The 12903-nt window shown below is 30.9% G+C and overlaps 1 protein-coding gene across 1 annotated transcript in view; it reads left to right on the forward strand.

The window, feature by feature from the left end:
* LOC118202179 (O-acyltransferase like protein-like) overlaps positions 1-12903 on the forward strand; it is a 151497-nt gene that overhangs the window by 33682 nt on the left and 104912 nt on the right. Inside the window, exon 2 of the mRNA XM_035374331.2 lies at positions 11056-11295. Within this exon, the coding sequence (XP_035230222.2) occupies positions 11056-11295 (240 nt within the window). The remainder of the gene's footprint in view (positions 1-11055; positions 11296-12903) is intronic.

Here is a 12903-nt window from a genome sequence, read left to right on the forward strand (position 1 = left end):
GATTAGAAATTTATTCTTAACGGATAATTTAACAATGTTTATGTATTCCAGATTATGTCCAATCAAATTATGTAATGGGTTGCACATAAAAACAGTTCCTAAACATCGTGATATCATCTGCTATTACTATTGTTGTCCTATGTCCATTGCATTTTCTTCTCATTTTAGTATTTCCTGTAGAAAGTTTTGTTGATTAGTACTGTAATTTTTTCATCATTGCGTAATAAACAAATATATTACCCTTATACAAAAACAGTTTAATTCCTGCACCTGTTAATATGCGTCCCGGTTAATCGGAAGGTGAGTGCACTTTTTTTTGTTCTTGATATAATAATTTTTATTTTTATTTCAGAATTTAACCATTAGCATTTGTAGGTGTGTCTGTTTTACAATGACACAGCTATGTGATGGAGCTTTCACTTTTCATTTTGTTATTTGTGAAAGCAAGTCTGTTTCGTGATTTCGCTTTATAATTTTTTTTCTGAAAAAATTAAGACATTCCTAACAGAAGTCGCTTATACCAAGCAGGTCAACTTCTAGAAAATAGAAGAATCAAGGAATTGTGATTGCTTTTTAATTCTTTCACGTATCATTAAACTTCTTATTTACTAAACCCAGTGAACCAATATTTTATTTCTGTGTTTCCCTAACTTAATATCAACTGTTTAATATCTGAGACATTTTGATGAATGACAAATTACCAGTTTAATGATTGGCTTGATACATGAAATGTCCCCTCGAGGGAAACAATAATTTTTTTTTTTTTTTTTTTTTTTTTTTTAAATATTACTGCCCTCTACGTAGAATTATAGTGTTCTTTACCTGTTTATTTCCTAATGATTTCATTTAGGAGCATTCATAAACAATTATTTAAATTTATTATTTTCCGAAACGATTATTTAGCTCATTTAATATTTGAAATTAGGTAGTTTATAAAATAATTTGAGAAAAAATATTGCATTATTGTTTGCTTATTGGAAATAGACAATAAGGAATTATTGCATTCCCCAAGCGTATTGATGTCGTGTCAATGGCTACAGCTAGGAACTAGAAGTTCCCACTTCTTCGACGACACAGTTGATTTTTCGTGTTTCCAGCTTAATTTCATAGTTTCAGGGGGGAAGGTAATGCGATCAGCCTTTTATTGACCTGTTAAGTACCTGTTTTAGTTTAGGAATTAAACAACCCTTTTATTTAAGTTTCGGTATTCATCAATATTTTCTATACTGTTTAACTTAATATTTTCTATACCGTTTAATTTATGAAACACAATAGAAAATAATATAAATTTAAATAAATGTATATGTTGAGTTCGGAAAAACGAGGGAGGAGATGATCGTCTAGCATTGGTAGAAAGTTGCCTACGGCAAAAATGTTTGGAAACCACTGCTGTAGAATTGCTCCTCATTTCATTAAAATGTGCTGACGTAGAAACCCGCAAAAATATAAAGTCAGCAATTACTTAATAATATTTTAATGACTAGATTTATTAATTTTTCAGGATACATGAAGGCGCTGAAGAAGAAATATATTCTAGCTAGATTAAATATTCTCATATGCACCCCCTTTCGTTAAAAATACTAAGAGTTTTTCCCTCATAAAGTTTTATTTTATTCTAACTAAATTGCAGTAATAAAAGAATAGAAGTAAAAAAAAAAAACTTTTACTCAATTTGATGTGAATGCAGTAAACGCTAGCATAATATTCAAACCTTATAACCAATATTTCTGAGGAAAACAAGGGAGTTTTTGTTAAATTACAATTCCTTCTGGAAACTATTATTACTTTAAGTTGCTTTTATATGACTTCGTGTTAAATGCAAGTTATTGAGGGAAGGAAATACCACAGTAGAATCAATTTTAATCGGCAGCAACGTGACTCTATCAATTCCGAATAAGACAGTTTTCCAGATAACTGAATATATAGTTCTAGAACTTAACTTGCTCATGTTTTATAATGCTATCTATAGATACTACAGCATTCGAAATCTGTCGGTTATGTTTTTATATCTATTGCCTGTAATTAAATAAATAATATCGACAATCATATAGACTATTTAAAATTAAAGTATATACATAAGACTTCATATTTCAGAAAAACCAAATTAAATAACATTTTTAAATTACTCCTTTCCCAGTACGTGTCCGATTATTTCGTCAGCATTTCAAGAATGTGAAAGAGGATGAATTGTGTACCTCCTTCCAAACCTACTTCTTCTCTTCACTTATAAGGTATTTCTCCCGCCTTCTTAGCATGCTTTCATGGTGTAGTGGACAGCACGCTCGACGCGAATCCGGGAGGTCAGTAGTCCGGCTAGGGCATTGCTCATTTTTCGTCTTTCCTACTTCAAAAATCTTTATGACTTTACAGTGGCGTCCGAACTGAAAGGTGGTGGGTGATAATACTTCAGAACCACGATTTGCTAACTAGGTTCCCTAATTACCAGCCGCCCTTTAAAAGGGGGTGTATATAAAGTATTTTCTTCCTCCTTTCTACATGTCTTCGTGGTGTGACGGTAGCACAGTCGGAGCATATTCGAGAGTTCCAGGTTCGAGTTCCGGCAAGGGCATTGCTTATTTTTCATTTCTCTTGCTTCGAAATAACCTAATGTCACTATACACACTAATACTAATTTTCTTCGATTCTGTAACTAAACCCAAGATGTCAGCCACGGAAGCAAAACGTTTTTGAATCCAATAGAATCTTCGTCACTCGAGTCGTCACCTACGAACATGAACACAGGTCACAGTTTATGATAAGAACATGTTAACGTAAAATAACGTTTTTTGCATTTTTCCGAGCAAGAGACGAAGCAAATCTGGTGTCTTTCAATGTGTGTCTCTGAAAATTATGGACACTACCTTCGAAGTTCACAGATTGAAATATAAAAGGAATCGGTTGTTTATTTTAATATCCGAGATAATGCTTTCGCCCAATGGTTGAATACGACCTGTTATATTGGGCGGTAGAAAAATAACATTAATCTTCTCTGCATTTAAATTTCCAGACTGCTTACTCATTATATATTCTTATTTCCTTGTACGAAAATTATTCTTTCCTGTGATCATGTTCATAGGTGACAATAATTAATAGTGTTGTAATCACGAAAAATTTCGGGTTTCGAGTTTCGATGGAAATATCCATTTTAACTATTTTTTGCACATTTTAAGAGAATAAGTGACTCATTATTCCAAAACAGATAGTAAAATGGGTTCAGATGGAGTTTTACTGAAGTGAATCCATATTTACTTACCTATATAATTCTCATAACTCAAAAACGATTAGCTGTAGAACATCTAGTTATGCATCTCTCTTTTTTTATTGCAGTCAGAAATATATACATACATATATATATATATATATATATATATATATACACCCACTCTCTTGTCCGGCATTTATTTTTGAAATCGTTGGTCGTAGACATATACTTCCAATTACAGAAGTGTTTTAAATGATGAAAATATCATATTTTGGCAATATTAAAATTTAAAAAGAGAAAGAAAGAAAAAGATTTTATATTATAAAAAAGGGACGTTTTTTCATTTACACACACATATACTTTTTGAGAGCATTTGGGCTATAAATATTTAAAAGCAGCCTATCTTTAGAATTTTCGATAGGCAGTCCCGTGGGGCGCTGGAGATAAAAGTGTTTTATTCCTTACAGTGTGTCCACTGCTCGTTTTGAAATCTTTGAGTTTTTAATCAAAAACTCGTTAAAGTTTTACAATATATTAAATAGGTAATAAAACAAATCCAAAATTCGAAATTCGGTCTTCCAGGTGCCCATATTCGAGTAGAAGATTATGTTATTCAAAATTTGATGGCTCAAAGTACCGTCGTTTTTTCACAAGCGAGAAACATACATACATTCATGCAGATTCTTTATTATTTAATTTCTTTAAATATTATACAGGGTGATAATAATACTTGGGGAGCAACAGTTTGAAAAGTGATTCAAAGATTTTAGTGACTGGGCGCAAAATGCTGTTTCGAGATTAATACCCCTTCTGGGCTAACGCCCCTTTGGGATAAAAACTTAATTTTCGACAAATAACGAAATCTACTTAATATGGTGAATACTTATATTTCGAAAAGTTTTGTACTTGTTGTGAAAAAATGAAAATACAAGAAGTTTGACTCACGTACGATAAAAATTAAGCGGATGTTTAATTTCAGAATTTGCAATTTTGGATGTCATTTTCAGCTTACCTCCAGAATCGGTTAATTAAGTTATAATAATTCGAGGAAATAAGTTTAAATCAAGTACAGCAAAAATTGTGTATAATTTAATATGCTTGCAAGGAAGTCATGTAGTGTCTATATCAGAATTTTTTATCTGTGATATGCTTAAGTTTCGAATTTAATTTTAGAACTTTTTCCTACTGCCGTTTAATTGCGTGACTGTTAGAGAGATTTTACTGCTTTATGTACATCTGTTTAATGTAGTCACAAGCATTTTTTTTTACACATAAGCTTTATACTTTTGATCAAGCTTTATACTTTTGATCAAGATTTATACTTTTGATCAAGCTTTATACTTTTGATCAAGCTTTATACTTTTGATCAAGCTTTATGCTTTTGATTAGCTTCCACGCATAACATATTAACTTCTGTAAAAAGTACTAATACGAAAAACGACTCTTTGATAAATCTGGGCGGAGTTAGAAAGAAAACTGTAATGAGTAATAAATTTTACAGTTTCCTTTATTAGAGAATATATCAAGTTGAAATTCTTTATTTGTTTAATAACACGTGTTTGTCAACTGAAAATCATTAATAGCTTTGATTTTTATTTGTAGGAAAATATATTTACACCGTCAGTGTGTGGTCTGCTACTAGATTTCGAAAAAAGATAAAAAAAAAATAGAGTTCATATTAACTGTGTACACCACACGATAACTGAAAGTCTCAGAGTTTGGAAGTTACATATGGAATCGTTTGTCACTTTTTCTTTCAAGACTGACACTTCATGAAATTTATTACCGGTTATCCTACGTAAGGACTTTTCACTCTAGTCTTTGCTTCTTGCCAGCATACAACCAAATATAGACTAGCAAATAGCGGGCTTATTCATCTCATTAATGGGCTTATTCATCTCATTAATGGGCTTATTCATCTCATTAATTTCGGGTATCATATTTGAACGGAAATATCCATATAGACTGTTCTCGAATCCCACTATAAGAAACATAACCACTTACCTTACCCGACATAAAAAGTCCTTTCCCGTCCTTTCATTTCACCTTATTATTAATAAGATAATTTAATCATATAACTTAAGAGTTTAGATAAGATAAATCTTATCCAAACACTTAGCCTTGAAGTATTAAATAAATGTAAATTTCATTATGTAAATAATTTAATGTAAATTTCATTGTAAATTGTAAATAATGTAAATTTCATTTAATTACTTAATACCAATAAAAATTTTATGAATTTAAGTGATTGTATTTTCATATGCTGAAATAATTGTCTTCAAAAGGACAGGCGTCAGGTGGTCAGCATAACATTCTAATTTATAAGTGATCCTACCTTAAAATAAGTTTGAGAAACGCTGCTATAGGCAAATTATTGAAAAATAACTATTTCGTACTTTTCCCAGAGCTGTGGTTGCATATCTTTAAATAGACAACTTTATTAAAATAAGTATTTTAAAAGTAGTTACTGACATTCAAGAAAAGCGGTCACGTTACTAGCTGAGCAATTTTAATCCCAAAGCTGATTAGCGAAAATAAAAGCTTATTTAAATAGAGCGGACTGTAAGATGAGTCACTTGAGATCAAAATACGTTACGAGGGATATTAGTAAATCCAAATCTCTCTAAATTGGAATATCTTAACATTGGTACAAGATTAATGACATTCTATATTCACTTTTATGTCTGTATTCACTATTTCAAGTCTTCTATTCACTTTTATGATTTCTTTAAAGAGTCAGGTACCCCTGACTTGTTAAAATATGCCAAAATTATAACGCAGTTTAAAGTTGAATATTACATTTCAGATATTAAAATAGTTTAAATAAAATACCTTTTTTATCAATGACATAAAATTGTAATAGAGACTGTAAAAAATACAAATAAGTACATCGTTAATTTTTAGCTAGCATTATCTCAAATTAGAAAAATAATATATATTTAGAATGATCTACTTTAAATGTCATAAAATATTACTCTCATAAAAACCAAATTTCTTGAATTTGAAAACGCAAAATTGACTGTTTTTTTAAGCATAATTTCTAAAGCTTTTGTGCGAAAAAATAAGGTGCTACTTTGGTAGACGGTTGCACGGATTTTTGGCGATTTACGTTGGCGCAATTGTTGGCGCGATTTTTACAATCGTCAGCCATCTTGAAAAACGCTGTTTTTACGCATAGTAAAGTATTCGAAACTTCAAAAAAAAAATAAATAAATAAATAAATAAATAAATAAATAAATAAATAAATATCGTTAAAAGTAATGGATTAATTTTTTTGTTGAAAATGTCGTTTTTTAAGATGCAGGCAAGTGTAAATAAATACATTTACTATGAGTATAAAGTACTAAAGTAAGGCTATTATTACTTTCATATAGCAAAAAAGAGAATAAAAACACCGCTATAAAAACATTGTGCCAACGTTTAATTAGATTAAAATATTACTGAAATTGAATATCAAATTAAAAACCATCCTACCAACATTTAAAAGAATTAGAATATTATTAAATTCAAATACTTTAAAATACGTTATATAAAATATAATTAACATTAAAACATATGTGACAATAATTATCTCAGCAATTTTTGAAAATAGTGTATTAATTTTTTTAACAAAAATTGAAGTATACAATTATAAAATAAAAGAAAAATATGTACTTACATTTTTTTTGAGTAATTTAACCTCTTGTTTATTGATAAGTACCACAAAAAAATCGAAATCATAATTTAATTGGATCTTTTAACCATCTTCATCTGTTATACAAATATCTCGCACTTCATTGAAGAAGCAATTAGCGAGGTTTCCTCCAAAATTTCCTCTGACGCTATTAACAATTTATAAACAAATCTTTGATTAGGAAAGACAGGTTGGCCAAAATAAAGTCTCAAAGGGCAATTTTTTTATTCCAATACCAATAATTCTTGGTAATTACCAATAACAACATTCGTCTTCGAAACGGAGATATCCATTCCATTTGAAATCCGAGGAATTCGAAGAGATGAATAATAAAATTTTAAAATGGCGCGGTAATGCACAAATATTCAGTAACCAATCAGGGAGCTGATTACATCACGCATAGAATTAAAATTATTTAAATAATCGTTCATTATAAAATCATTTTTAAAACAAATGCAAAATTAAATTTTATTTTAATATTTAACAGCCATAAATAATGTTTAAAACATTAGATTAAATTTATAGATATTAATAAAACCAACTACTTTTTAAGTAAGGTGACGTCATTGATTACATCATCCACAACATAAAATTACCGTATATACCCGCGTATAAGTCGAGATATTTTGGACAAAAAAGAAAGACTCCAAAGTGGGGGGTCGACTTATACGCGGGACCATAAAAAATTAAAAGAATCGGAAATTAAAAAAATTTCTTTATATAATGCAGTTGTTTTCTTCCCGCGCTGAAATTGGACGACTTATCAAATAAGTCACTTACTTGAAGTAATTTCATGACTTAAATTATGTGACGAACTAATCACAAACTCTCATACTTTAACTAGAGTAAGTTTCGATTAAACCAAAGAATTTTACCCCGAACACTCGAGCAATATCGAGCAATAAAAATGTTTCGCCAACACGCCAAGAAAAGAGAAAAGAAAATAGTTTTTACGTACGTATAAGTCTTTATAATAGTTATTGTTCATTCATGAAATACTTTTGTTAACAGGCGTACACGTCAAAATTTAAAAAAAAAAAAAAATAGCCCACGCAATTACTGAACAGTTTTGAATATTTCTTTTAACTTTTAAAAACGGAAAATGCAGATAGATTTTCCGGAACAAATTCTAGAAGGTTACTATATACGATAAACTTCAAATTCTAGAAGGCAACATTAAAAAGCCCGATATTACATTAATTGCTCAGTGGGTTAAAGATGCTTGGAATGAAATACTCTCTGAAATGATTATAAAATCATTTAAAAAATGTCGTCATGTCGTCATTCGACAGAAGATTCTGTGTTCTGACCTTTGCTATATCATTTTTTTCTATTTCATTCTCCTCCTAATCTGCTTCTATTAATTCTCTTTGAGCTGCTACATGAAAAAAGCCTTAAACGCCTAAATTTCTACGGTTTTTATCATTCTTACATTTCTTCATTTAAGTTTTTTATTAATTTCTCTGTATTTTTTCTGAAATCAGGAATGATTTCATCCGTTCATTCAGCCCGATATTTTTACTTCTTCATAGGCAGAGATTTTGCTATTTTGTAGAGCCTTAGTTTCTCAGAGCAAAAAAAGGGTAACAATCAGCACTGCTGTGATTCGAACTACGAATCTTTTAACTGCTACCTGGACGTGTTACTATTCCACTAGAATATGCACAGAGAAAAACGATAATTTATCATATTATTCTCCACAATTTTGAATTTGGAAGAACGAGACGCAGTCAACCAATTCCAGCTAATAATTGTTTACTACATTTTAATTCCAGCCCCTTAACAGAACCTTTTATTGATTACACAATAGCTTTTTGGTCCCAAAACGAAAGACGAACTTCCGTGCTAGGCAGCCATCCACTGCTACATCATAGAAAATTGTATATAGATGTTGTCTAATATTGTGATGTTCAGTTTAATGCCACTGATATAAGAACCAATCAATCGCAGCGAAGCAAACACGAACTGATGATTTCATCGAAGCAACTGCACATTCATGCACACTCAACTTTAGCTTCCCTGATTAGCTACGGCTTGAAGTTCTTGACTATGACAGTCAATGATTTCATCGAGTCAGCTGCACATTCATATATGCTCAACTTCAGCTTTTCTGATTGCTACAGCTTAAATTCTATTCCTCGAATCGAAAAGTTCATGATTATTACATTCAACGATTTAACCGAGTCAGCTGCACATTCATGTATGCTCAACTTGGAGATTAAAATAGTAATTAATAAGATGACCCTCTGATTCCCTGATTGGCTACGGTTTAAATCCTATTCCACAAATCTGAAAGAAGTTCATTGCACATTCATGCATGCACAGCTTTAGTTTCCCTAACTGGCTACAGCTTAAACATTATTCCGCAGATATTAAAGAAACCCTTAAGACAGGAATATTGGACATGACAGTTGGGAAACTATGCCACCATCTGAATACTCTTAGGGAATTCTCTAAGAGGTTAAAACCAAAGTGGTTAAGACTTCCTGAATATTGGTATTTAACCTGAGTTCCAACTGAAGCGAACGGGATGGTTGCACGGTTGGTTTCCTTAGAAAGTCTAAAACGAAGGTACTATTCCATAGGCAGATAGTCCTCGTAACCTTTACTACATTCAAGTAACCTAATCTAATCTCTCAGGTTTCTCGGTGCGAGGTTCAGTGAAAGGATACTCGTTGGAGACGTAGTCATATAATTATCGTAACTGCTTATCAATTATTAATTTAATGCTTATAAATTATTAACAGACCTACCTATTGAGTGACCTACCTATTAACATTTTAGTAGCGTATTCTACTAAAAATTATTATTTTATACTAATTATTTAATTTTTGTTATTAACATAAGTGGTGTTACTAGTCTCGATTCTCACGTTTTTGTCCCTAGCACATTTGTGTATATATCACTTTTCAAATGAAAGGATGTTGCTACCAAATGTTATCGCCATGTATTAGTTTCAAGGAAAAAATACAGCGAATATAAAGTATGTATGGCAACACAAACAAAAGGATGTTGCGATCAAATGTTATTGTTATGTATTATTTTTAAAGAAATAATATCGCGAATGTAAAAAATAAATGTACAACAACACTTAAATATCTGTCAGGAATTTTAAAAACAGGTGGATTTCATATATTTTGTCATTTTGCTGTTGAATTTTATAAGGCTCAAGTGCAAAGAAAGTGATGTTTATTAAATAAAGTCCAAAATGTTAATAATAAAAAATCATCTTACCAAGAAAACTGAACATAGACATGATGAACTGAAAACAAATTTGAGTAGAAAAATTGTATGCCAACACTTTGTAGGGTTTCCTGTGCAATGGGAATGTGGAGGGTAGATATTGCAAACCTTAGTACGCTAATAATGAATTATCTCTTCATCTTAAACAACTCACAAAATAGTAAAGAATGTTAAAATAACCTTTTTATTTAATTTTAAGTTGAATATAATAGCACAACTTTGCAAAATTTTCGCTACTAGTGGATATTTAAATTAGCATAACGAAAGTTAATTTCAAAACATAGGAACTCTAGGAACTCAGAATAGACTAACTGCACATAGAAGTAGACTAATTTAAGTTGGCTCAGAATTTTACTGCTGCGTATTTTAAAAATATCAGCTAGCGAGATGCTAAGTCCCGAAACTTTAACACTTATAACATTTACACAGAAATGCGGAAAATACTAACAATAAGACGTGACTGCCAGAAACTTCACTCTGAAGATTCAAAACTTTTAGATAAAATACACAAAACCCTGCTTTGCGCTCTAGCGAGTAACAGAGAAGTTATAGTGAAGACATAAATCATAATAACTGGTTAATTCAGATAAGATATTCTATAACTAAACATTGCATCAGGAAATCTAAATATATGCTGCTTTTAGAAATTTATGATTTTACTGTTGAATTTTATGTGGCGTAAGGGCGAAGAAAGCGAAATATAATAATGTAGCTAATAAGACAAAAAATTGTGTTAGTAAGAGTGAATCCAGAAGCAAATTGGTAAACTGCGACCTCAGCGAGAGCATATAAAAAAGCCTTAATAAATCCTTTGGAACGACTTTAAAATCTGAATTCTTTCAGATTTTCTTTCTTTTTTAAAAAATTGCCTTGTAAGAATAAAAATTAATTCAAAATATTTTTTCTGCTATTCATCGGTGATTTATTTCCTATTCAGGTTTAGAGAATCTCGTCCATGGTGTTGAAGAAGAGGAATCTGAATTACCCTCACATCAAGTGCTCCAACAATGGGTGAATCTTGAAGAATCCTTTAGAGAATCTGTGGATGCTGTTGTTCGGCAAGCCTTGCCCTTACTAGTAAGAGCCTCTTCCGAGATGCAACTAAGTAATGGATGTTATACAAGTTTCTTTCAACTTCTATTAGGAGTACGGCGCCTCAGACCCTGGGCTTTCCAAAGTAAGAATCTTATCAAAAATTTATTTTTGGATTTAAGTTAACCATTATTTCTTCCTTAAAAGCTATCTACTATTAGTTAGTTAATTTTCATTTGTTTATTATTCCATTCCATTTATTTTACATTTAAGTCTGGCGTTGTGGCTTTTAGATAAGTGTTAAATTATTTGGAGGGTTAGGATTTTTATGTATTCAGTTTTTGCATCCCAGCTTATTAGCCAAAAGATAGTAAGATATAAAGGAATGTGATTTCGTTCCTCTGAGTGGAAAATTAAAGGATTAAAGGACTTTAGTTCTTTTGATAGTAAGATTTCAAGGAATGAGATTTAGTTTCTCTGATATCAAAATAATAATAATAATGATATGTTCTCAAGTATTTTTATTACTCCGTATTTGTTAGCTGTTTGTAATTTAATTTTAGTTAATCCTTTATTATTAATTATTGTTAAAGATTGCGTTGTCACTCAGACGGTATAGTGGTTAGGGAAACCTACTACGGTCCCGGAAAAGACATGGATGTTTGTAAATGTATAGTGTCGGTGCGGCATGGCGGCACTCTAAATATGCAGCGAGACGAAAGTCCTCTCGTGTGGTTTGGTGGAAGGGAAGAGGGGTGGGAGACTCCCGGATGCGTATTTCACAAGTGCACATCAGCGTAGCCACTGAGGGAGGGGTTTCGAAAACGGACCAATGAGCTTCTATTTCTTTTGTGACGCTAAATCTTCGTGCATGTGAGCATATGTTGTTTACGTTTTAATTTTCATTTGTTTCGCAGTCATAAATATATGGCGTAATAGTAGAAATCTTGAAGTGCTTTCGTTTTCTGAGTTTAATTAATCGCTGACATTTCACTTTCGCGATTTTTATCCCGCAATAATATTTGGATTGATGTTCATGGCATATTATGTGGATTAAAATAATCCAAGTCTACATTTTTTTAATTGAGCTGAGAATGACTGAAAGGGTTACAATGAATCTAGTGTTTTCTTATTTCAATACTTGCATTCTTTTGATTTTTAGAGTGTAAGATTCAGAGTACATATGATCTGATGATATCCATTGCTAACATTAAAAATTATATGTAAATAAATTGAATATATTCGTCGTGAATAAGATAAATTCACTCTGTTTGATGAGTATTTCTTGTGTAGACAGTGCATTTAAGAGTCAGCAGTTATTAAATATAAAATTTAACACACTAAATGTATACGAATGCAAATTAGTAAAGTTCACTTTGAATAAAATTCTGCATTGGTTATTATTATAGAACATCTTTTTTATATAGACTGCAATAAAATGTACTGACTTCTATTTACATATATAATTGGTGTAAATATTTTTCTCATACGCATAGTTTTATAAAAAAATTGCATTTGGGGCATGCCTATTACATATTTCTTTCTTCATCTTATTTACGACTTATTAAGTAATATTTCGCATCGATATTTTTGAGAAGTATCCAACATGTTTTTGTATTTATTTCAACCAGGTAGTGAAATCTTCATAGTTGCCTATATTTGATATAACTTCGCAATGAAAAGTTTCAGAAGCAATCAACGATGTTTAATTATTTCGTACAGAAAATTGCGTAGCAGAATATTTTCAACCATC

Source organism: Stegodyphus dumicola, chromosome 4, assembly GCF_044657685.1.
Source record: "Stegodyphus dumicola isolate Sdum_Otavi_A_Nest chromosome 4, ASM4465768v1".
Lineage (NCBI taxonomy): Eukaryota > Metazoa > Arthropoda > Arachnida > Araneae > Eresidae > Stegodyphus > Stegodyphus dumicola.